We start from the raw sequence: 26970 nt of genomic DNA on the forward strand, positions 1-26970 counted from the left end.
AAGTTCAATCTCACAGTTATTGAGAGAAAACAGCTGCTGCCACTACCCAGGCAGCGCTGCAGATCCAAACTTCAAGCTCTGAGATATGAAATACATTACGAAATCATGCTGGCTCCTCTTGGGTAGTTGGAGATCCCATAAGAAACAAGGGCTTGTAGCCCCACATGCATCACACCAGTGAGTTGTGCTGATAGAAAGTTGTGAGGCGAAGACATTTGCTTGAAATCTCAGGACCTCGTATTGTGAGGAGGTGACAGCACAATGTTATGCCGCAAATAGCTACTGGGACATGATGGGTTCGTTCTAGAAGACGAGCTGCTAAAAGTGATTGCCTTGCGCATGTAGCTTTACTATAGGAAAAAAAAGGGGGAAAAAACCCTTTTAAGTAGAAAAATAGGTGCTAAAGGAATCCAAATTTGGAACTTTCTTGTCTGGCTGGATGCTGAATGACTGAGTGATAAAATGGCAGATGAAAATCAATGGCAATAAGTACAGAGGAATTCACAGGGGAAGGAGTAAGCCTCAGTACCCATATGCAATGACAAGCTGTAAAATAGCTCACAGGAAAAAAGATTTTGGAATTCCTGTGAAAAGTTTTCTGCAAAGATCAGCTCTGTGCTCTGCAGCGGTCAAGGAGGGAGTAGCTAGAAGCCAGGAATGCATTAGGAAAGCTACAGAGAGAGCAGAAAACAATGTTCTGGCCTCAAAAAGACCATGCTTCTTCATGCTGTGGCTAAACAAATTGTGGAAATTATTAGCACAGGATATCTGGAAGAACAAAACTTGGTGTTCAGGGAGGTTTCTAGACCAAATGATGGTGGTATCTATTCAAGGTCTAGGTGCGACCTCTTCAGAAAGTGCCCTAAATGTCGATGACAAGAGTCAGCAGGGAAAGGCCACTCTATCATTGCCCCTTTCCCTTCATGTCTTTAGTTGTCACAGCAAGAAACAAGATATTTTGTTCAGTCAGCCTCTGGTCTTCCCTGAAATGGCCCTTACATTATTATTTGACAATAAAAATGTTAACAGATTGTGGACGGTTGAGTTTCTTCTTTTAATTCTGCCGAACTCATGAACACTTAGTGAATAACTGAGATTTTGTTTACAGATTCAGCAGGGCACAGTGAAGGCAGCAATCTGTCCCCAAATTAATTACTTCTTTTTGCATTGCTTTTGTGGTGCTAAGTGAATGAGATGCCCCCTCCTCACCATGCCCCTTCTGAAACCTTCTTCCTATTGTGTCAGACTTGTCACTGCAGTCTCTCTTAATTGCAGGCTCCTTGGCAATTTCTCTGCCACAACATTTTCCCGAGGAGAACCACTGGTGAGTCCTCAGATGAAAACAAATGCTCTGACAAGCTGGAGTTTTAATTTTTCTTTAGATTGCTTGTAGAAGAGGATCGTTATTAGCAGATGATAATTAGAAAGTGGTAACACTTTAATTTGCAAGGATATATTGAAATTCATTAGTATCTGAAAGCTTTGCTCTGCTCTGTAGCAAATGAATTGGAAATATCAGACTGGCTCCTAATAGCTATGACAAATACCCTAACCAAACAACTGCCACCACTATTGCAACTGTTGACCTACCCGTCCTCTATTTGTATAGCCTACTGTTATCAGAGAATGCAAAGACAGGGGAAGGGTCAAATTCCTGGCGTAGGTTTTATCCCTCCTAATATTTTGTCTAAGCTCATAAGCTAAAGGGAGTTCTCTCTCCTTCAACGGAGAGAGACAAGAACCTGTCCAGAAGGTACTTCAGAGAAATATATTGATAGGACAAGGGATAATGGTTTAGAGCTGAAAGAGGGTAGATTTAGATTGGATATATGGAAGAACTTTTTTGTGACAAGGGTGGTGAGACACTGGAACAGGATGCCCAGAGAAGCTGTGGATGTTCCATTACCGGAAGCATCCAAGTTCAGGCTGGATGGAGCTTTGGGCAACCTGATCCAGTGAAAGATGTCCCTGCCCACGGCAGGGAGGTTGGAACGAGATGATCTTTGAAGGTCCCTTCCAACCCAAACCATCCTGTGATTCTATGATTCTATGAAATTATCCACTCTGAACTCATGGGAGGTGAGGTGGGAACTTGAAGAAGTTATCAAAACTGTGGGGAAAAGGCTGCTGCTCAAAAAGCAGAGAACCATTCTGAACAGTGTTAGCTGAGGTGGGGACCTCATCCTTCAGGCTATCGTCTCCAGGAGGAGATCGGCACTTCCAGGATGTGGTTCATTCTACCTTGGACACATGCACTGGCATGGAACAAACCACCTCCAGGGTACCAGCTTCCTTCCACGGAGAAGAGAGCCAAAAAATCTACTTAAACCAAATGCTTGACTGGTCCAAGAGGCTAAAGGAAGACGCAAAAATACATGTTGACACCTCATGACTGATTCTTTAGTCTTTATGAACTGCTGTTTTTCATCTGGCAGGAGTGTATTCCCTCCGCATTTTCCAGCAAGCTGCAAATCTCAGCTAATTAAAACATCATGAAAATGGAGACAAAACTTTGCTTCCTTACAATTTTCGAACAAGTGCAAAGACGTCCTTAAAATACACAAATCCTACTTTGCATGAAGCAATTATCTTCCGTCAGAAAAATAGCATTAGCCTTAAAAAGTAGAGTTCCATGAAGAGTGGTAATTCTCAAAGAACTGAACTTTCCAAATCCTGCCCTGGCCAGTTGATATCTCTATAGCTCCAGAATCATTTTCCAATTTCCTCTGACCATTCACTTATGAGTGTTTATTCCCCTGCCAAGACAAGCAGAGGGTAACCTGAGGACTGCTGGTTACTTGTACAGTAAGTTATTTTTATTTTGAACTATTGTGAAATACAACCACACTGCGGAAGAGCATTTGCTGGATTTTTCTGCTAGGATGAACCACCGTGAAGGTATGAACACTGCTGACATTGTCGGTTTGAGTTTTCACTGTTAATCATTTATTGGGGTGAATGGAAAGTGAGTCACACCTGCCAAAGCTATTGTCTCAGCAGACTTTGCAACCTCAGGCTAGAACCGGATCAGGGAACACTGTTCATGAACTTTCCATTGGCAGTGTGTGCTTTCTGGATTATTATTTTCTTGTTGCCATTTTGCTTTGTGTCATTTCCTCTTTCACTCTCAATTTACTTCTATTTTGTGAAATTTCAGAGCTGTGAGGAATGAGTGCATGCTTTTTGCTGTCATATGATTGAGGTGGAAGAGCGGCCTCCCGAGAGCTTGAATTGCCAGCAAGAAGGATTTCGGTGCTGAAAGCTTTGAACTCCAGAGTGCTGTTTCCCATAGCAAAGCAGAAACATAAGTCATCTAACCTTGCAACATCCACCCATGGAGGGAAATAAATAATATTCCTCTTATCTTGTACAAGGGAGAACAGAGGTCCAGCAAAAGTTGTGGTTTTTTTTTTTATTTTGCATCGGTAGAACATCAAAGTGGTGCAGAAAATTGGATTACAAATTTCTGGATTCCCTGATCTCATGACTCATCTGCTGGACTGCCTGAATCTCTCTGCCCGAGTCACTTCATTTTCTTTTCTCTCAGCCCTCTCATTTCATTGAGACAATTTCTACACTTGCAACCTGACCACAGGTAGCTGTTCCCTTTCTATATCTGTGCCTCCGGTAACACTTTATCCCTGTATAATGGTCACCTCATGGCAGTCTGGAGATTTTGGAAAACATGCTGGACCCTTTGAATATTATGAGGGTAGCAGTTTGGCTTTCAGGGCTTTTTGGCAAAAAACAGGTCTCCCAAGGTATATTTTTCTGTGTCCTGCCAGGAAACAACTATCCAGAATGTAACAAAAATAAAAATCACAAAAGCTGACACAAAAGGTCACTGAATCAGTTTGGGTTTGTTGGATTCAGTAACAATAATGTTATGTCTATGTCAAGAAAAATGACTTCCCGAGAAGCCGAGCCAAGAAGAGAAACAACAGCTCAGCTGTCTTCACCTTGCCTGCTCTTTGTGAAACAACTCATTAAAGGATCCTCAGGTTTTGCTGAGAGGTTGCTTTACAAAGACGTTGGGATAGGCTTGGAAATTGCTTTGGTGAGGAAGGAAGGAGCTACCACTCCCAGATGGAAAGAAGGAGGAAACCTGCAGCACCTTGATGCCAAAGCCAAGAACATATAAATAACTCCTCGCAATCCTAACAGCTGGGCAAGAAGACATACAACAGGTGAAAATGCCACATTTCTAAAAGCATTCCTGCATGGGCGTCCTTCTCGCCCTTCTCACAAACACTGCAGAAAGTGTGTATAGCAACAACATCTTCCACCTCATCTCTACACCCTCCGTGTGGTTTTTTGCGAGGAGCTGTGGACAACTGGGAGGAGCGACAACCTCCATATGTAGAGCTTCTTACCTTGAGACTGCCAGACTGAAGCCTTGGCTACGCACAGGACTGCATATGTTTGACTAAACCTGTTTCGAACAATTTAGTTCACAGTCATGAAGGCTGTGTGATGCTTTCATTCTGATTTGGCTGTGCTTTTATCACCTTTAGGTAAGCTAATCAGGAACCAGGTGAAGTGGCGCTGAATTAGACCATTCCCATATTGAAATCAGTATCCACATCCTGGTAGGATTTAAGCTGGATGTCATGATACATAACGTCAATGTACAAACCTCAGTTTACATATCTCTGAGCTGTGTGCCAGTTTTGCAGCTATTTTATACATACAGCAATGTTTTTAGAGCTTTTTTTGGTTTTTAATGCCAAGAAAGCCTCAGTGAATGTAAGTGAATCCAGTCCAGACTGGGAAGGACCAAACACTGTTATTTGGTGAGGAGGAGTACTGGCTGAGTGGGTAGAAAATTGATGGGTGGTTTCTACTGCCTTTGTGCCCATCACTACACCCCTCTGGGCTGGCACTCCTCCCAGCCACCTCTGTAAGAAGAGCCAAGACTGGCTGAGGGTGAGACATATCCACTCATTTCTAGAGGCAAGACTTTAGGATGTGTTTGTGGGTTGATTTGGGAAGGCCTGCAAAATCCAAAGGCATTTTCTGAACTGGACAGCAGAGCAGTCTCCAGTATGACTAAACAAGCCCCTTGTGAAAAGACCCCTTTTAAAAAAAGCCTGTGGAGAAGAAGCAGTCTCACCCCTGGGATTTGTAAGGGTAGCATCAGTGCCTTTGCCTCCATCTCCGCAGCGGGTATCATCGAACGGGAGGCACTGATCCCCGGTTCCAGCCAAGACCTCTGAATTCTTCACAATGTCTTTCACTGATGTGGTTGACTTGATTTTATAGATACGTCGGCTGTTGGTGTCAGAGAGGTAAATGGAGCCGGTGATTGGATCTGTGGTCAAGTAATACTTATGAGCTGGGCTGTGGCTGAAAAACAAGGGTAAGATGTTATTATTTTTTGGGATGATTTCTTTCATTAACTCAACAGGCAATGCAAGCACTTTAAAGAATAAAAATGCAGAGGGCAGATGGACTGGGAAAGTGAAGCAGTGCTGTGCTTGACAATGTTAGTATACAGTGTGTTACAGCACAGGATCCTGAGCTATATCTGTTACCTTTTGCTGTGCCCGGCACGGAAAGCAGCAAAGGAAAGGGCTCACTGGCCCGAGCCAAAATCATGCCAGGAACTACTATAGGTTGAATCCCAGTGCCTGAGTTTGCTTAATTTACTTCATACAGACATAGTCATGAAACTGGTGCTCGTGCAGTGCCAGAAAGTGAAGGGAAAGAGTAGTAAGCTAAGTGCAGAAAACAAAGCAAAAAAATAAAATAAAATTGGCCCTCCCAAGAAAAACCCCAGGACAAAAACCCCAAAGCAAACCTCCGAGTATAAAGCACTAGAAGATATACTCTGGAAGGCTGCTGCATCAGGGCTTATCTGGTGCTCTTGCTGACTCCAGCAAAGACCCTAGAGTCCTACCCTGCCTTTCTGGAGATTTGGGGGAGTCTCACCCCTGGCTTCAGCTTGGACCTCAGTGAAAAGAGAAACAAAACGGTCCTTGAAGTGACACAGTTTGCCCTAAGTAGAACATGAACTAGGAGGAGGGCTGAGGAACCTGAACATCAGTCCCCTGCTAAACCCTGTTCATTCACTGCTTCCTCGAAAACTAGAAAGGGTGGCTGAGAAAATGGGGTGAGAAGACAGAAGGATAATGTTTTTAACTCCGTGACTGCAACACTAAATGAGCCTAAGACTGAAGAAATGAATAAACTAGCATCCACTTTATGGAAAGCACTTGATAGGACTGGCCAGAAAAAACAACCAGATGCATTTAGACACAATTTAAAAAATTGTGTTTCGAGGATTCTATCTATACTAAAATACAGATATTAAACTTATTAACTTCCTTACTAAAATTAAGTGTTTACTACTAGTGTGTATTGAGCTGCATCTCTTCTAAGCCTGAAACCAACAGATTAAACTTGTAACACCGGCTGCCTGAACACAGGTCTCCTTCCTTCTAAGAAAGACTAAGTAGTAATTAGAACAAGAAGGAAAAATCCCTACTTTTCTCCAGAACACCTTCAAGCTGTCCAAACTCATCAGGTCCCAAGAATTTATAATAAATGTATAGGCCATAGTTCACAACTTTGCACTTAGTGGAATTGTTCCAGGAGAAGCTGGTTAGAAACCTGAGTGTCGATCACAGTCGACTCTATCCCTCGTAATAAGAAATCTCCTCTCTCTTTCAACCTTTATGTTAGGAAAATTAACCCCTCTTCAGACACATAAAAACTACTGAATTATTCTCTGCTTAAAAAAGCTATAGGTTGGTTCTTCATTCAAATTGCTTAATACCTTGGGAAAAAAAGCGTCTTTCTGATTTATTCTGGAATATCCCTTGTGATTTATCCTATTAAAGTCTGAACAGATTTCATCTCCACAAATGACGTTGATTCTTGCTAAATAAAATGCCCCGACCTTCAAGACAGCTCCAGCCTGACAGTTCAGTCTCCATCTGTATTCCTTCCCAATGACGGCAGGCTGGTAGGGTATTATTTCATTTACCTGCACGTCACTCATGCTAAGCGAGTGGCTTCAACCCTGGTGGAAAAAGTTCCCTGTGGGAATCCACCATTCATTTTGATCAGGGCCTTGCATTTTCTGCTGACTGTCCTAACAAAGCCCAGCTGAATGTCAGTCAGCCTTTGAGCTGTTCATAATCTCTGTTTTCCATAGGAGGTGGACAATACGAGGACACTTTTTTTTTAATGGCACTTTGCAATACTTTAGCACGTTCGCCTGGAAAGCGCAGGCAGCTCTCACCGAATCTTGCAGCGGACCATCTGCAGATGAGCAAAGGGAAACGACTTTCCCAAAGATGGAGACAAATGGTGGCAGAACTGGGAGTTCTTGCTCCCCTCACCCAGCGCTAGCATTGTAAGCTATTTTTTGGATTTTATAGCCTCACTCCGGTGGATTTTATTATTGATTACAACCTTCCGTGGAAGAGAGATCTTGAAACTATGTTCTAATCCCAGCTCCTGTGTAGAATGGACACTGAAACAAATGCTGGTTACTTTTAACCACGGATTGGAGAACCAGGTAAAAGCAAACCGTTCATCCAGCAGAAATCTACAAATCTACATAGAATCATACAATCATAGAAAGTTTTGGGTCGGAAGGGACCCCTAGACGTCATCTAGTCCAACCCCCCCGCAGCGAGCAGCGACACCACTAACTAGATCAGGTTGCTCAGAGCCCTGTCCAACCTGGTCCTGAATGTTTCCAGGAATGAGGCCTCCACTACCTCTCTGGGCAACCCGTTCCAGTGTTTCACCACCCTCATTGTAAAGAATTTCTTCCTTATATCCAGCCTAAACCTACCCTGTTTTAGTTTAAAACCATTACCCCTCGTCCTGTCACTGCTGTCTCTACTAAAAAGATTGTCCCCATCTTTCCTATAGGCTCCCTTTAAGTACTGAAAGGCTGCAGTCCATCCCATCTAAATTTACTGAGTAAGTAAGACACTATCCTATTAAGGTAACACTTTGAGTAGCTGCTGGTACCCCAAGTTTAGTTTTATAAATGTCATCCTGAATATAGATGCTGCAAAAAAGTAAGAGTGAGTTCAAAGTTCACAGTCATCAAAAAATTAGATCTGACTGGTTAAACTTTTAATCCTCTGCATAGCCAGATGCCACAGAGGCACAGACACCTTTACTACCAAAAATGCTTTGGAAGAACTAGAGCAGAGGTAGAAACTTCTGTTGGTTAAACTACCCACGGGACAGTAATAATCTTGGGTCACTTAAAATCTTGGGTCACTTGGTTCTGGATTTCACCTGGTGAGCTGACAGATAAACTCCTAAGACATACAGTTACCTTTCCAAATCTATTATTATTAGTGGCATGGGCACCCCCAGCACAAACTATATCTTTTCTGCTGCATGGCTCTGCATGAGCAATAGGAAGTGCTGGCTCAGTTTTATGGGCTAGGCTTCTTATTTTTGCCAGCATGGCTTATCACAGTCTCCTACACCCCGCTGCATGCACAGGGCTTTTGAGGGTGGAAGACCCCCTGGGGTGGCTTAGGCAATGGAGCATTTAACCTGGGACGATGTTTTGGAGCAGGGAAGGTAAAACACAAACTGTTAAAAATGATCAGGCTGGAATTTACCCCTGGCCTCTGCCAGTGGTTTTCACCACTGTACCAGGAAGGCATCATGCTCTGCCATTGCACGAATCGCATAGCGTTATACACTGGAGCTTCTGTTTAACCCTTTGAGATCCTTCAGGATGAGAGAAGCTGAATAAAGACACGTCAGCACTGTAGAAGTTCCCATAGTGCTTCCCTTCATCTGTGACAATGCATGAGCACTGGAGCTGGGAACACTGGGGCTTTGCTTTTCATTTCAAGCCACAACCAATAGGCAAATCCAAGTGGCAAATTGGACTGAACTGAACAACAACTGAAAGAAATCTGCCTGAGGCAAAGCAGGGATGATTTTTTTTTCCCCATTCATCCTCTCTCATTGCTCAGTTAGATAACGGACCAAAACAAAAGACTATTCTGAAGACTTAATCAGTTCCAGTATTTGTAGTCTTAGAATATTTATCCTCCATATTGACACTGCCACCACTACAAAAGGGCTCATTTCCCACTCAGAGTGTTCCTTTTGCTATTAAGGTTTTTTTTTAGAACAAACCCTGAGCACTGCGTTGATATTTTAGGCCTCTGAAGTAACGAAAGTTGCAGGGATGGTGTCGGCTGGTCCCCAGCCAAGAACAGACGACTGCATGGGTATTAGTGGGGTGCGGTGGTGTCGGCACTGGGCACGAGGAACAGTTTCATAAGCAGAAGTTCTGAAAAACTTTCATTTTTCCAAAGTGAAATGGAGGTGACAGGGCTTCCTTACGAGCTCACAGTGATTGCAGTTGTTTGGGGTTGCATATAGGCTCTCCCACACATCTGCCTTGTCCCTTTCCTTTTTTCATTCTCATTATTTGGACAGTGTAGTGCCCACACCATTTGGGAAGCTCTGCAGGTATCTTAAGAGATTCAAACCCCATTTTAAAGTGCTTATGCTTTATGTGATGCCTTACACCCAGACATGAGGGATTAAAGTGCTAAACATTTGGGTGAACAGGCAAACAGGAGGCACTCCTCTGGGTTGCTTCTGTTGGACTATATATAAGAGATGCACAGGCTTTAAGCAAAAGTTATTATTCCCTTGGGCCCAGAACCCATGTTTTGGAGCAGCCTGAGGAAGGAACCTCCTGCTCCAGAGTGGGAGGACAGTCTCCAAGGAATAAAGATGAGAAAAGGGAGATGGTCCCTGGTTTCAGCAGGTTACCTACAACGTGTCAGCACAGCAGACTGCACCTTTTCACTGGCTTCTGTTCAAAGCCAGGGGATTCATCTCACTGAGCTTTAGACTGTTACAAGGTGGAAGTTTACACCTGAACTGGCTGCCTTAACTCCCTTATAGGCAGTGGAGAGAAACAGCATCCTTTTGGGTATGAGTTGTCCGACTTGTTTTCAATATTTATCTTACAAGATGAACTTCAGCTCCATTCCCCAAATGCAAGGGCATCTACCCCCCCCCCGCCAGAGGACAACCTCTGTTACTGGTAACAGTCTGGCACTGTCTCCCACTGCGGTCAGCAGACAGGAGCAGTCACAACACCAAAATTAGTTACCCACAACAGCTGATCCGAGTAAAACCCTGGGGCTTCTTTGGCTCCGATATCTCTGATTAAGGACATGAAACCACCTCTGGAAAACTTTCTGTGCTAGCTGCCCTCTTCCCCTCTGAGCCTCTCTGGCCGCATGCATTCGCTGGGGTCTAAAGAACTACCAAAATCCTACAGCCGAGCGTTTTTTGTTCGTCGGGGCTGTGTTTCCACGGCTCCATGCTAAGCACCCTGCAGCTCACAAACAGAGGATTTTATTATAGCTTGTGTGAGGCACTGGTCTTTTTTTCCCTGGGTGACATTCAATAGATGAATACATAAGCAGGCCACACAGTGCAGTGAGCTGAATTTACACTTGGCCTTTTAGTGTTTTCAGTTTGCGTGCGATGCCCAAAGCTCTTCTAGTGTCACAGGCTGGATAATAAAACTTCATAGCAATGCCATAAGCCAACCCAGGGACTGCAAAGGACTTTTGAGCCTATCCTAGGGCAATTTTCTGAGATACCTCTCTTTGCCACTAATTGTAGATTTGTCTCTCTAAGGTATGAATGGAAACCACAAAGGAAGAATATATTTAAGTGTAGCCACTTTTTGCGTATTTGCAAGACAGAAATGGCTCACTGCCCTCCGTGTTCCTGCAGAGAAAAGATAATTAACTGCAAATTACTACTGCCATGCTTGGAAAAAGTCATAAGCTTCTACAGGCCCATCAAGACAGGGCCATACACAGTCATACTGGAGTAAGCTGCTGTTCATCCATTACTGAATGACAGGTGGGTGTAAAATTGGGAGGCATCACAGTTTGGTGACGCTTTTTGGCTTAGCTGACATCCCCCCATGTTGATGCACAGCCATTTCAGCTGTTGCAGAGTTGCACTACCTAGGCTGTGCTGTAGAACCAAGCCTCTTACGTGGTAGCTCCAGAATCTCTGGAGACCAAGCTCACTGCACATTTTGCAGTTGGGAGGAATCCTTTCCCCTGAAGTGAGGAAGCTTTTGCATACGGATTGCAGCTTGTCCAAACCACTGAAACTCAGTCCTGTGGTTCTCACCCTTTGCAGCTCTTGCCTGTCAACGGTGTCAACCTTAGGACCTTCTGGAGATCAAAGCACTGGACTGTAGCTAAGACTACACTTACTCTTTTTCTTGTGGCTTGGGAACGAAGAGCCTTCCTAACAAGAAGTATTATGGCAAATGACATAGAACAGATGCTAACTTACATGGATGACTCCCTTAATTTTGTCACAGACGGGAATATTTGATCTGGAGCTCCTCACCTCCTTCTCTTCCCTCACTGGTCCCCTTTGGACTGCAGTGAAGCGGGCGTGCCTTGGTTTTCTTTCATTTAATTTCATTTCTTAATTCTTTTGGAATTGCCTAAAGGCTGAAGCCCTACCAACTTTGTAAGTCTCTGGTGGCATCTGCAGTGCTTGTGGCCAGTCCATATATCTTCACTCAGTTATTGCCTTCTTATATAAAAACTCTTCCTGTAACAGGTATTCAGCTGCTGCCCTTCACTGCCAAAGCAGGTGCACTTTAGTGGCTGTGTATTTTTAGGGCAACCTGGCTGTTCCAAAGAGAAATGAGTTTTTCTATTGCCTTCAAATGATGTAAAGACGAGCTGGGGGCCTGGAACTCCGCCTGATGAAGACACTCAGTGCAGAGGTCTTGTGCACCGACCTCCCAGCCCCACTAAGAGATGTTCTGGGCCAGTCTATCATACTGTGGAAGCTCAGCCCTTCATTAATGTTCTGGCAATAAGACAATAAACCAGTTTCTATGCCATTGCATTTCCACACATGCAGATAAAACGAGCATTGGTGGTTTTGCACAGCCTCTACGAAGTCAAAGAAGTAGTAAATAAAAAGCACGTAGCAAGAAAAATCCCCAATCCCAAACGCAAAAGGAAAACCAAACCAAAAAAATTCTCAACACCACAGTCTAAGCTTCTAATCTAGAAAGCAGCTGGGGAGAAGGCTGGGAAACTTGTCAGAGCCAGAGAAGCCCTTGCAAACACAGACAATGACAGGAGGTTGACATCTTCCTGAATGCAACTGATTGGATCAAACCCACTGAAACTCCAGTGAACCCAAGTGATAAATATTCTTTGTGACAAAGCTCCAATTTAGGAGTCTCTCTTTCATCTTGTTTTCTTGTCCTTACTCTATTTTATTGTATTTCCTGGCTAAGGTTCTGTGTTGCGCTACCTCCTATCTGAGCCTGACACACTTCCACATGATGCGAGGTCTCTCTGTGAAGAGCTCAGACTGACAAAGAATTACAAAAACTTACTTCCCTAGGTGGTTGATGCTGGGGTACATCTGGCCTTTCATTATGCCTGCTGTACTCCCCAAAACTCTAAAGGGAGACATTTGATCACACGAGAATTATTTTTCCATCATAGCTATTCCAGTGACCTGGCTCCTGATGGTGCCCCCACTTTGCTTTCTTCATTCATTCCCACCCATTTTGCCTTCCACCCTCCTCCTCTTGTTACCCTGCTTCTCGTGTCTATACTTCCCCTCTCTACAGCTAGAACAGCTCATGCAGAAGTCTGCGCGACTCTGCTCTGTGATTAACGGCTCCCAGTTCTGATGACTGATTGCCTACGCCAGTTTTAATCACGCCAGCTTCATTTGCTATTGAATCATCTGGAAATGGCACTTGTGGCTCACTGTGTAACAACATGCAACAAGACAGGGAGCGGCATAAGAATTCTCCACTGGTTGGCTTACCTATGTCTGAAATCTTTATTTCTGACAGAAGACAGGAAAGCAGGGAACAGAAGAAAGAATGAGGTGTTAGCAGCTCAGTTCGATGCATTATTAGCAGATTGAAAACTTGACAGTAACTGTATCATACAATGCAATAATAAATAAAGACTTCGCTGGAATGACACTGATATATTTTGTATTGGATATGACTTGGCAGTGAGCTCACTTATGTACCGCTGCATATCGCCAAGGAGTGTGATCTCACCTGCTTGGAGTTACTCACTTATGCAAGAGAGAGGACCAGGCAGGCTTTATCACCCAGAGCAGTACTGAGCTAAATATACGTTGATGCAGATATCTGTACAGTTTTTTTCACTCCCAGTCAAAGCAATACCTTGTGATTTACAAAAATAACTCCACAGCTGGACTGTTATGGGTGGCAGTTCACTGCCGTAACCTCATGAACTCTAGGCCAGAGGACTGAAATTATGCTGAGCTGGACATTTTTTATGGGGCTAGTTACACACCCAGCCGCAGTTATCTGCAACCCACAATGGTTTGCTTTCCTCTCTGCAACAGAACACTACACTCAACCCCTTCCTCACCAAAACAAAACCCAAAAGACAGATAGTGAGGGTGTTCATCTCCAAGGAGATTCTGGTTTGAGAAGACACAAGCAAACTCCATTTAGTCCAAAAGCAATGGCTTTCCTCCATAGCTTTTAATCAGCCGGCATCTGAACCCACTTTATAGCACACCAGAGTGCAGAAATGTTTATTAGATCCAGTAACCTAAGTGTTTGCACAGATGAAGCAGCAATCGTTCCACCAGATTTAACTCTGGAGTAAGTTTAACTCTATGGCTCTACACAAAAGCCAGCAAGGCCACTCTGTCAAGGCTTCCAGTTTTCTCTTTTCCAATCAGGAAACACTCTGCAAAACCTCCGCTGGGTCTGGTATTTCCACTGACAATGAAACAGGGATCGGGTTTTTAAAATTGTACTTCTGGGAATGAGATATTAATCCCACTCAGTTGCGGTGGGATCTGGGCCCCAAATCACCTAGGCTCTTCTGGAAATCTCACCTTTGGTCGTTAAAATAACTTTCTGGCATGGGCGGAATATTACACTCTTTAATGCGGACCAGGGCTGAAGCTTTATCCCAGCTTCCCACCTTACAAATGTTATGTTCTTGTATATCACGTAACAGAATAGCAAGAATCAGGTTCTTGCTTCTTCACTCAAAAGGTACCCCAGCCTTCTGGGATGTGACTGTAAACATCTCATTGTGGGCTTCCTAATTTAATGACTCCTCCTGATTTCCAAGACACCTCTTCTGTAAGTGCCAGCCTTGTGATGGCTGCCTGGAATTTTTTTTCTCATACACCATCATCTGCGACACTGGTTCTGTGTGCCAAAGAAGAGCTTCAGCAAGGTCTAATGACTGTGGCGTGTTTGTAAATGAGAGACTAATGGGATCTTGCACCACTTTCGCGGCAGAACAGCTCTTCCATTTTTACCTGTGGCCTTGTGGAGTGAGTGGGAATACAAAGTAACACTGTATGGGACCCTCCTGCTCTAGTAAGCTGCCTAGTAAACTTCCACATGGCAGTCCTTGCAGAAACAGAGTCTTACTTTTGTCCCCAGCAACCAGGACGGTAAATCCGAGTAGAGCAGGGAGATTCTCGCTTTCTGGAAGATTCTCACTTTCAGGACTGATTTTGAGAGGTAGATGGGAATGTGAACCTTCCTACCATGCTAACCTCGTGTAGACCACTCAGGACTTTAGGTCAAGTCCTTCAACCAGAGAAGCCTCATTCACAAACACTGGTTTAACTCTATTGACTTTCCTGGAGTGAGTCTCGTCTGGTCACAGAGTCCAGAACCAGGCCCTGGTGCTTTGAAGAGGGTAATGTATTTGTCGTGGAAATTTTAGATAGGAAAAATATCCCCAGTGAGGTCAATTTGAAATTTTGATTCAGTCACGGTTATTTCATTCCCTCAGACTTGTGAAAGATCTATACTTTTCCTTCCCCTTCCTTGTTTTTAATTCATGCTCCTTCACAAGCGTCCCTATTTCTCCCAAAATACTATTTTTTCCTTCAATATTTGGGGGTAAATGGAAACACTTCACTTTCGTATGATTCTTCTGTATGTTCACCCTGACACTGCTGTTCAGTTGGGAACCAAGCGGAGCTGATATGTGTTTATTCCCCGAAAAACAACTAGAAGAATCCAGGCCGTGACTCCCTAGGCGATCATCGTGTTTTAATTATGAATGATCATCTGTCCTGATCAACCTCTACATATCACCATCAATGCTCTGTCCTTCCAAGTTTAGGTTATCTCAGAGGCTGACTGCCAATTTTAAGAATTCCCACTGATCTCTGACTACACCAAAAGGGAAACGTCAACACAGTTTGATTTAACAGCACTGAAATGTGTCAATATTTTTGGTGTGTGATTCAATTCTGGAAGAACTTGTTAGGCTTGTGTTTCTCTGGTGTAAATCAAAGTCAGCAGAGTTACAGAAGAGGTAAATCTGGACAGTTTTTTTCTCTTCTACTGTAAGAGTTTTGCTCATTTTCCTTTTGGGTACATAACATTTCTGCAGAACTTCAGGGCATAATTATAATGGCCACATTCAGCACAGTGTACCTCAACTCCAATATGTTGGTGACATTGCCAGAGGGAAAGATCCTTCGGATGTAGTTGAAATCTCCAACATAAAGACTTCCATCAGACCCACATGTTAGGGCAACAGGAGCCAGGAGTTTGTTCCCATCTGCAAGACCATTGCAGCTTGGACAGGAAATGCTACGTCTGCGGCCGTTGCCCATAATGCTTCCGATTACAGGTGGCTGCTGGGAAATAAACTGGTTTTCCCCGTTTCCTTTATGCAAGATGCCTAGAGAGAAAAAACAGGGATAAGGAAATTATAGAGACAGGGAAACTGAGACCAAAGGGAGCACAAACTGGTGATACTGGATGCCAGGTGGGGAATTTGTCTAGTGGCAAGGAGGTTTATCATCTTTCATAGTATAGTTTTGTGACGGTTTCAAACAAAGAGCCCCTTAAAAGTAAGTATTTTTTTATAGACTCATTACATTTCCTGCAGAATGAAAGTATGCAGGGAGAACATGACTGTCTGTACCTTTGAACGAAATAATACACTTTTCAGCATCTCATGAATTTTCACCTGCCTTTTCTGTCCCTCCTTGCCCTGTAATTTCCAGCCTACCAAATAAAAAAAGAAATTACATAGCTTATGGAAAGACAAGGGACAGGAGGACCACGGTGCATTTTCTAGAGAAATCTTTCATCTGCATAGCTTAGAGGAACTCTGCTTACGTTCCCTATAAACGTAATGTTTTCAGCAGTGGTGTGGGCTGAATTAGATGTTCGCTCCCATACCACTGCTATCATCCAGAGGCACACAGTTCTTCCATCTTTTCAACATGTTCTGATCAGCTTGCAAGCCTCCCGGCTGCAGTCTTGAGCTCCCTTCAAGGACTCTGGTACTTTCTGTTTTCCCTTACGACTCATGACTCATTTCTGCAAGTACTCTTTCACATTGGAGGATGTGTCTGGGTGGATTTATGGTCAGTGGTAGTTCCAGTTGGAATAGACTCACCTTTGTTATTTTAGGAATATTTTCCTTGTTAATCCTGTTCTTTTAAGACACTACAAAGACATGCTGACATTCAACTACTTCACAATGGCCAGCTTCTTTTGCATTTACACGCACCAAATTGCTTCTAAATGTATTTTCTTAGAAATAATTTGTTAGTAAAATACATGAGAGAGTACATGTGTTGGTCAGGTTTCTTTCCTTTCCTTTTCTTGAATTCTCAATGATAAGCAGTGACTGGGTGTTGCAATACTACATTATTAGTCATGTGTTACAGTCAACCTACCACTTTGTATGTTGAGGGCATGGTGTTTATCCAGGGACCATCCTCCGAGCTTAGAAGCATCAATTTCATAACCCTGAAGCACAGCAGTCCTCTTCTCCCACAGGATCAGGTCAGGACAGGATTCATACTCATAACCTACCGAAACTATGAACAAGAGAGAAGCAAAAGACCCCCCAGATTATTAACCCAGAAATGCACAATCCACACACCCAGAGTTTCAACTGAGCAGGTGTCAGAGCATTTCTACAGGCAACTGCCAACTTCATTCAAAATGTCATCATCATAATGCAGAGTCCCAATATTTTTCTCTTTAAAGGCCATCCTGCATTTAAAAAAGGTCAACACAGTTGTAGATGTTGGGCAAATGTGCTAAATATTTAAAAATCACAGTTTTAAAGACATATTTTAAAACAATAGGTATTTGAGAGTGTAAACCACTGCTGGAGTCCTAAATCATAAAATCATAGAATCAAATGGGAGCATTTATTCCTATCCAATGTTTTTGGTCTAAGACTGCATGTCAGGAGCTTGCTAAGAATCATGGCCTTTCTTGGAAAAACTTCTGCAAATGAGGCACGGGGCAGCAAGTCCCTCAGAGACAGGACAGCAGCCTTAGACCATGCTGACTTGCGGTCATTGTTAATGTCAGAAGGGTTTACTTGCTATGATGTCTACTCAGAGCCTTTCAGGAGTAACTCCGTTAAACACCCTGGAGCTGCTTAAGAGTAAAATGATGTCAGTAGAAGTAAAAACATATTTTTGACAGAATAATAACTCCTTTATGATTTTCTCAGAAGAAGCAGGACCAGTTTCATTGGTCTGCTTTTCTTCTGCCCTACCTGATCTTTTCAGTGCTAACGGCTGAAGCAGAGCAGAACTGCAAGTTCTACACAAATGAACAGCAATTACATAGCTCATTTTTTACTAGATAAAAATAAAGGTCTGATCTTACAAGTTTACCAGCTTCCTTGAAAAGCGCTGAGCACTGAGAGAACTGAGGATCTCCCATCAAATATAGCCTTTTGCAAATATCAGACAGCATGAGAGGAAGACGTAATTTAGGAAATGAAAGGTTTCTTTCACACTGTTGTAGAGGTTGGAACCATTGAAAGCCTGAATGCTGATGTCCTCAGACTTGCTTGAGTACTGTGGGGCTGTAGAGCTGCATCATGGAGCACTGCAGGACCCACTGCTGATCTAGCATCTTAAAGAGTACGTAAACGTAGTCTTTCTGGATATGGTACCAGGACAAGCTTCTCAGTGTGGACTCCAGGCTGGGTAAGGCTCAGCAGGTTGTATGATCCAGCCTGCTCAAGGAAGCTGAGCCTGAGTGAGAGGAAGGCACCCATTCTTCCTCCTAGAAAATAAGGTACCCTACAGCTCCTCTACAGAGACTTATCTTCAGTTGGGCTACAAGGCATTAGCAAACCACCCTTCTGTCAACAAGAACTTCGCTAATTTTGGATCTCCCTATCTTGCTGTTATCATTTCCTTGGCAGCCTGAAAGGTCTGATCTAGTGTCTGTCGAAGACTGGGAACTGAACCTCCTCTGGTGGCTGATCAGATGGGAAACAACCACTGCACAGCAGCATCCCCTCTGCTCACTCTACACTCAGAGCACATCTTTTCTTCCAGCACCATCGCACTGAGCTCACTGGGTGAGGTCTTGGATGGCAGCAGGAAGAGGAACGAAGTGTGCCTCCGCATACATATTATATCCGTGGCACAGCTTCCCTCCCCAGCAAGGACTTCAACCTCTGCCCCTGCAGAGTGGGTGGCATGGGCTGCAATGCTTGGTGTTGGGGATGTGCCACGTTGAGTATGCAGTGTCTTCCTGTTCTCTGCCTTGCAGCTTCTGACAGTCTTGCAGATGTAAAAGAATGGACAAGGTATGAGAGAGAAGACCATCATGCCCCAATTTGAGATGGCGTTCTTGAATGGGTAACAACCGGGAAACTAAGATTAGAGCAATCCTGAAGGTCAGGCACAAGGAGGAGTGGAGATCAGGGCTCAGTTCCAGGGATTTCTTTCAAAGCAGCACTGACAGCTTTTGGCTACGGGTGAGAGGCAGCCAAACGCCTGTAGTCCCAGTTCATTTCTTCAGTATGAATAGGATGATAGTAGCTCAAGATGTATGAGCTGGGCCACGAGCCAGAGAACAGATAAGTATTCTTCTGTTGGGGAAATGTGAGCTGTCTGAACAGCTGGGCCCAATCCTCTCCAAGGAAAAAGCAGTGAACCAGCAGGGGCCATTTTATGTGTTGGCAGTTGGGCCACACCGCTCTAGGACAAGGTCTGTGCGTTGCCACTTAGCTGCTTCCAAGGAGAGACACAAGCCTTGGGGTCACTTACCAAAGGCTTCTGAGAGCCCGTACACCTTCTGGCTGTAGACGTCTGTCTTATCCCAGATGAAATAATAGGATAAGTCTGGAGCAGCTGCAAACCACTTTCTGAAGAGGCGTCCCTCAACGGCCACCATGAGGTGGACTTTCATGAGGTTGAAGGGGATGGTGGGGTGGGTCATGCTGATCCTCAGGACTGATTTGTAGCCAGCTGTGCGACTGCTCAGGTAACTCACTTTTATTTTACTACCAGAAACGTTAATCTCCTCCTGCAGAGCCTGTGGAAAACCAATCCAGGAGGTGTTAAATCAGCAGTGAGCAGACAGGAAAAGGCAGTGAAGCTGTAATTTATCAAACACACCTTTATAAAAGCTCTGGTAGACATGTCTAAAAAAGCACACCTAGTAGGCATTGAGTATGAAATCGTGTATGTAATTTATAGGGTTAGTTGTGGAAGCCGAGAAATGCCCCGCTCTTTCTTCATCTCTGTTACACGAGAAAACAGGAGACCTAAGTATCACATTTAACTCAGTGCTTACAACGGGACTCACTGCTAAAAGGAGTTCCAGGACCTATGGAGAAAGGAGTGTGGGGTCTGAGATTATTCCTGCCCATCAGCTGAGCTTCCATTTTCTTTTATCTTTGTAGGTATCTATGGCTGCTAATTTTTGTCTCCCGGCTTCTTTTTCCCGGTAAAATATCAGGCCCTACTTGGCCTGTATCCTTATGGATGTTCCCTGGCCCCTACTGTAACCTATATTTCTCTCTATGTCATTAGTGAATCTGGCTTCCACTCTCCCTCCTCTGACTTACCCATCTCTCCTTCTTTGAAACTGCTCCTCTCCTACATCACCTCTGAATCTCTTTGCCTGATTTACCTCTAGCCTTTTCTTTCCTGTGCCCTGGTACTTATTTTCTGACCTCACATCTGTTCCTGCTTACCCTTGTCCTTGCTGAAAATTCCCTTCCCTCTTAACTGCAGGATGAAGCTCTTGGCCTCACCTACCATCATCGACCCCTTTCCTCTCCTTCGCATTCTCCCTTCCCCTCCTTTTGGAATTCTGTATTCTAGGTGAGTTACTTTGTTTTCTCCTGCATCCGTGCAATGTGGGTATTTCTGACTGACTGGGACAGTCACCTCACAGGTCTCCATTCTGGTACAGAACTTCACAGAAGACTGAAGAAACAGCAGGGAAAAGCTTTGTCTGCCCCTCTTCTGCTTTGAGAATACAGAAGTCTCAATAAAGATGGGATTTTCAGCTAATTTACCTGCTAAAGTATAATCAGTTCTTAAAATTAGTTATTTTTTTTTAGTTGGACAAATCCAGGGAAATTTTCTGGAAAGCGATACAATGTACATCCACGACACCATGCTGATTCTCCCTTGCAAAATACTGATAAAAAAGGGCATTTCTTTCATAGGTCTTGGGGGGGGGGGAAAGTTAGCTGTCACTTCCCAGAAAATTTCACTCTTAGGTAAACACCCAACATGGACATTTTCTGCATAAGCCAGCAACCTTCAGCAAAGTTTGAAAGACGAAGGTAGAAGTTAGCAGTGAGCTGGAAAACTTGGACTGATAATGGGATGTGTCAGAAGGTCACAGCTGGCACTGTTCTCCACTTCTGAAATACTTCGGTGTGCTGGACCCTAAATGAGCTGTGAAAACACTTCCCCAGCTATAATCAGCTTTCGGGCATTCTTAAGGGCATGGAGGCTCGAAGGTAGGTCAGTCAAGAGACTCACCATAGAACTACAGAATCACAGAATGGTTTGGGTTGGAAGGGACCTTTAAAAGCCATCTAGCCCAAACACCCTGCCATGAGCAGGGACACCTTCAACTGGATCAGGTTCCTCAGAGCCCCGTCCAACCCGGCCTGGAATGATTCCAGGGATGGGGCATCGACCACCTCTCTGGGCAACTTGTGCCCTTGCCTCACCACCCTCATGGTAAAAAATGTCTTCCTTATATCCAGTCTAAGTCTCCCCTCTTTTAGTTTAAAACCATCACCCCTTGTCCTGTCACAACAGGCCCTGCTAAATGTCTGTCCCCATCTTTCCTATCGTCCTCCTTTAAGTACTGGAAGACGGCAATAAAGTCTCCCCACAGCCTTCTCTTCCCCAGGCTGAACAGCCCCAGCTCTCCCAGCCTTTCCTCCCAGCACAGGGGTTCCAGCCCTCGCATCATTGCTGGGGCCTCCTCTGGCCCCGCTCCCACAGCTCCAGCTCTGTCCTGTGCTGAGGGCTCCAGAGCTGGACGCAGGACTCCCGGGGGGGTCTCAGCAGAGCGGGGCAGAATCCCTTCCCTCGAGGCAGGTGCCTAGAATCTAGAATCACCTCTTCCTTGAGGAAGAATCACCCATCAGGAAGGGAATGCAGCCAGCCTGGTGTTCTCCAAGCTCCGTGGCTCCTGTACTCAACTCCTCCTGTGTGGGAGCAGCGAACTTCCTGGCGTGACAAGTTGCTCATCTCTTACAGGTTTTCTTGTTACAGTTATAAATAATGACAAATCTCGTAATCTGCCCCCTGAAAAGACCTCTTCTATGCTATTATCCAAGGCCCAACACTTTTTCAAGTGATAACTTACAGCCTCTGAGCGTTGCAGCACTTGAAAAACGGACACAGCCAGAAGTTAAAGCGCTGTTCCACTGTGCTCATAAATATTTACTTTCTCTAATGCAGCCTTTTCAATTTACATATCTCAGTGCTTAGGAGGCTGAAAAATGACAGAACTGGGAAAACCCAGGAATTTAAAAATATATTTTATGAGCTCAGCAACAAGCTGGGCTGGGACCAGGCTCAACGAGAGACCAGCTGAACCAAGCTGCAGTAAAGATGATCCCTTGCATCAAATCTGTCTTCATATGTAACCCCTCTAGGAAAAAGCCAGGCAGAAATAATTGTCACGGAGGTACTATTTGCAACGTCTGGTTCAAATCCCTGTCAGAAATAATTATTTCTCTCTGTCATGATCTGTCTCTGCCGCCTACCATTCCAGAGAAGGGGTCAGCACTGCAGTACCGAGGCACTGAGCAGCACAAGGGGTTGTGTTTCAAGGCGCCGGCTTGAAGAGTGGGTTCAAACGGTAATTCAGATTATCCGAAACGCATTTGTAGCTTGTAAGCAGTGATGAGCTATCAACAAAGCAGGGCATTGGTGGGGGGAGTATAATCCAGTAGGAAACTGGTGGGAGAAGAGGGAAGAATAAGCTTTAAAATATTCTGAATGCACTGAATGTAATGACAGCTGAATTGTGCCCTTATTTTGATTTGATAATTGCTGTTTGGACCAAATAAATTCACATGCTGTGCCTGGGGTCCTTGTGAAAGACTAGGGCTCTTTAGAGTTTATCACAGCCTAACCAATACAATTTGCTTTTTAAAAGTGGTCCAGCCACCAGACTGGTCAGGCAGAAAAGCTGGCTCTTCAGGCTTACTAGGGATGTTCAAAATTCAGCAATATTCTCTGCCGTGTTCCCTTTGCTCCTGGGCATTGCTATGCTTGTGTTAGTAGCAATTCTTCCACTCTTCACATGAGACAATGTGGAAAATCTTGCTTCTGTGAGCTGGGTTACACATTTCTCTTGCAGCTACTCTTCACTCTGCCAGCAGACAAGGCAAGGAACAATCAAGCTGGTTTTTTTTTAATATGCTGCTCTGACGGAATATTGAGAAAGAAAAGCATTTAGGGCCTGATTCAGGAGCCTTAGCATAGGCACCTAGTGCTTTTGAGATGTTCTGTTGTACCCCAAACCTTTGCAACGGGATGAAAGATCTGACATGGACCTTCTTGAGATCTCCACCTTCTGAAGCTACAGCTGGAGGCCTGAAGGGACACCTCAGGGCATCTTAAATGACACCATATCTGTCTTTAGGTACCTGTATCAAACACTTAAAATTTATTATTTAGTCTTTTGAATGCATCCAGGTAGAGGACACTGCATTCATTTGTTGGAGCTCATGAGGTTGCCGTCTGCCCACTAGTCAAAATGTCTTTCCCAGCCCTGCCATCCACTTGCCATCTCCTCCCAGCTATGTGTTCACACCTTTTATATTCAACATTTCTCTACTGAAAACTGCATATTATAAAATGCACCTGCAGAAACTGACAGCTATGTTATTTTTTATTGTATGTATATGCAGTATAGGAATGAAAAGTAGTTCAGTTACGAACTGAAGTGCAGACAAGCCTCTGCCATAAAATCAAATTCTCTTGTACACTCCCGCACCACAAACTCTGTTCACCTTCAGCTGTCAATATTGAGGAGGAATGCAGTTTTACAAGGTTTCAGATCAATCATTTGGCACATGGGAAAAGTACTGCTCATCACGTATGGGATTCATCTTATCCAATCTTAGGAACCTAAAAGTTAGGAGTCTCCTCTGAACTACTCTTCTATGTCTCTTCATGGTCAATGGGCAGAGACAGGCTCTTTAGAAGGCTGGTTTTGCCACACAAATTTAAGAGTGGGATTCAATTCCAGTTTAAGGCATCTAAATCCAGATGCTGACGTATAAGTATGTGCATGACAAGTAGGCATGTAAGCATCAAGTATAGTCAGTGGAGATCTAACTGACACCTTCAGTGGGAACCAGATACATTCAGGATGGTCAGCTTAATTGATCTGTGGGCTCCGCTGACAAGTGGAGTTTCTGTCAGCTTTAATGGGAGCTCGGACATCTAGCATACATCCAGAAGACTGTGCGTGAACACGTAATTTAGGTGCCATAATCTCAAAATGAGTCCCACTAAGGTGTTAATTAGATTCCATAACTACAGGTGTCCAGTGCGATTTGGGATGTCCAAGTTATCTGTGACATTCACAAGGGGCTGGCAGATATTATGCAGGACACTGATAGGGGGATCATTCTGGACTGGCAGTTGGAGGCCAAGCAGGATATCTGCAGGACATTTTAAATGCACTAAACTTCTACAATGAAGGTGATGAAACAGTGGCACAAGTTGCCCAGAGAAGTTGTGAATGCTCCATCCTGGAAACATTTAAGGCCAGGTTGGATGGGGCTCTGAGCAACCTGATTCAGTTGAAGATGTCCCTGCTCATAGCAGGGGGTTGGACTAGGTGGCCTTTAAAGGTTCCTTCCAAACCAAACAATTCTATGATTCTATGTTCTATAGTCAAGAAACTGTATTGAATCATTTTGTATAACGATCTACATCCCTGGCAGCTTTCACAGTCGATAGACAGACACACACTCTTCTTCAAGAGGAGTTTTAGAATGTTTTAGTTAAATAGATATAATTAACACAATCTAATGAGTATCCTATGAAATAATGAGCGAGGTTATGATTACAGCTGTACTGTGTCACATCTTTGCTTCTTTCCCATGCTGCTCTGAACATTACCTTTCATGGTGCTTGTTGGTTTAGGAAAAAAAGAGATGTGAAAACTGAACCAAGAATTTGCAATGTGATGGACTTTACAAGATATGGGACTTAATTAGTAATTACGCTGGGAAAACCCCGTGACTGTAGTTGGAAATTAGTGTGAGAAAGGATCGCAGGATTTGGTCCAGAGGGAAAGGTAAAGAGACCACTAGCTTTATTTGTTGCTGGGTTCAGTACCTGGTGTATTAAAATTAGAAGATATAAAGTGACTTCTTTCCTCATTAACACTACCACAACCTCAATGGAATCAAGCAGCAAGCACACAATTTGTCGCTACACTTGTTATTGTTTCTACCTTGGCAGACTATTATTTGTCACTAAAAGCAATACTCAGGACATGCTGAATGCTGGCTTCTACAACCCAGGGAATAACATGCCCAAGAAAGGAAAGCGTGAATGCTGCTACATCCATATATTTCAACACAGAGAGTATTTTTAAGGAAAATGAATAATTCAGTCGTTTGGACTATTTAGTTTAAACCCAACTTTCCACGTGGCAAAATACTTTAAACCACAGCAGGTTGTTGAACTGCTTTATCTGACTCACACTTCCTTACAAAAAAAAGGAAAATGGGGATGAGAAATTAAAAATAACCCTCTTGCATTGCTCATGTATCTCAAATGTCATGAAATGCAATAAAACCCAGGTGCTCCACGGGCTGGCTATTTGCCAGCTGTCTGCTGGCATGCACATCTCAGCAGCTTGGTAGAGTGAGGGCTATGCCTTCAAACCCTGAGAAAGTTCACACTCCACACTCCACCACTGAGGTCCATAATGCCCTGTGGGTGTCCTGAACAGAAGAAAGGCATTAGAGGCTAAGCGGTCCACGAGCCTCACGCTGGACATATTGAACGCCAAAGGGCTGCCTGAAGACTTGTTGAGGGTCACACGAGGGTCCCATCTCACCTCCTGCAGATGAGAGGTGAAAGCAAAGCAGAGCCAACTTAGGTTTTCACTGTTGGTCATGAGCACTTTGCCTCCATCTCTCACGGGTACGGGAAAACAAACCTTCCGGCTCAGTGCGTGCTTGGGAGCGAGTGCTCCTGGCAAACCTCTGAAAAATGATCCAACAAAGAGGAATGCTTCTTTTTAGGAAAGCAGGGGAATAGAGAAAGACACAGAACTGCATTCATGTTGCTCAAAGCAGGCAACAGAAGCACAGAAAGGAGCTGGACTGGGAGGAGCACCTCCTCTATAAGGACAGGGTGCGAGAACTGGTTGCTTAGCCTAGAGAAAAGAAGGCTCCGGGGACACCTTATGGCAGCCTTCCAGTACTTAAAGGGGCCTACAGGAAAGATGGGGAGGGACTCTCTCAGGGAGCATAGTGATAGTCTTTACTGTGAGGGTGGTGAGGCACTGGAACAGGTTGCCCAGAGAACTTGCAACTGTCCCCTCCCTGGAAGTGTTCAAGGCCACGCTGGATGAGGCTTTGAGCAATCTGGTCTGGTGGAAGGTGTCCCTGCCCATGGCAGGGGGTGGAACAAGATGATCTATAAGGTCCCTTCCAACCCAAACCATTCTATGATTCTGTGAAACTTTTCTCCCCAGCTCAGAGGGTTCATACCTGTATTTCAGGAACGATAGGACCTTTCTCTGAACAGGAACTTGCAAAAGACGTCAGAGGTGACGGGGAGACCACAGGGTTGGGCCGGGCGAAGTTACTGAGGTCACAGCTTGGGATCTCATTCTCTTCATGCCTCATGACTATGGTTTCCATTACGAAGAAGCGATCCCACGGCAGCCACAACGTGTGCTCCTGGGTGATGAAAGGAGCCCGCTCAAAGTGCAGGATAATGGAGATCCCACCAATGGTAACGAGGTCGAAGCTGGTTTAAGAGACGGAATACAAAGTTAGTGCAAGCACCACCCTGCCTGTTTGTAAAGATTCGCTGACAAGAATGCCCAGGAAAACAATTGCAAGAAACCTCATCAATCACATTTTACAAGCATAAAACCTACAGCCCAAAGAGGCTTTAGTTGAGCAAGTGGCAGAGGCAGGAGTACAAACTCAGCTTCTTTGTATGCTGTCCTCACGTATATTAAAAACATACCCATCCATTTTTTTGGAGACCAATTTTTATCTTTTTTAGTACTTTTCTAGTGTTATTTGACCACACATACTTCTTTTCTTTTTCTTTTTTTTTTTTTTTCCTGAGTATTCATCATCTAAACACAGTTGCAAATTGGATCAACTCACAGGATGAAACGAACTATTAGGAAAGTTGTTTCTCTGACATACCACGATATAAATTGTCTTGGCATCACTGCTAACCTGACTAATACCTAATGCAACTCCGGGAACGTGTGGAGCCCAGTGATGGACCTTCTGTACTAGGCACGGGGAAGAAATGAACACCACGCAGGCAGTCTCTGTACCACAGCACTCAGCACGCAGTCTTTTTTTGACTCTTCTTGATCATTCAGAGCGGGGCAGAGAACTTACTGCCCATGGTCTGCAGCCTCGCCCTATGCTACCT

The 26970-nt window shown here is 44.2% G+C and overlaps 1 protein-coding gene across 17 annotated transcripts in view; it reads right to left on the reverse strand.

Moving 5' to 3' along the window:
• Window positions 1–26970, reverse strand: part of TENM4 (teneurin transmembrane protein 4) — a 648250-nt gene that overhangs the window by 54772 nt on the left and 566508 nt on the right. For 13 of the 17 annotated variants that reach the window (XM_075416263.1, XM_075416294.1, XM_075416284.1 and 10 more), the window contains 6 exons: window positions 26058–26319; window positions 19099–19366; window positions 16747–16890; window positions 15488–15737; window positions 12853–12873; window positions 5114–5346 (listed from right to left, as the gene is read on the reverse strand). In XM_075416263.1, coding sequence (XP_075272378.1) covers window positions 5114–5346; window positions 12853–12873; window positions 15488–15737; window positions 16747–16890; window positions 19099–19366; window positions 26058–26319 — 1178 coding nt within the window. The remainder of the gene's footprint in view (window positions 1–5113; window positions 5347–12852; window positions 12874–15487; window positions 15738–16746; window positions 16891–19098; window positions 19367–26057; window positions 26320–26970) is intronic. The other 4 variants (XM_075416407.1, XM_075416379.1, XM_075416329.1 and 1 more) reach the window with 1 other exon arrangement.

The sequence above is a fragment of the Opisthocomus hoazin genome, chromosome 1 (assembly GCF_030867145.1).
Source record: "Opisthocomus hoazin isolate bOpiHoa1 chromosome 1, bOpiHoa1.hap1, whole genome shotgun sequence".
Taxonomy (NCBI): Eukaryota; Metazoa; Chordata; class Aves; order Opisthocomiformes; family Opisthocomidae; genus Opisthocomus; species Opisthocomus hoazin.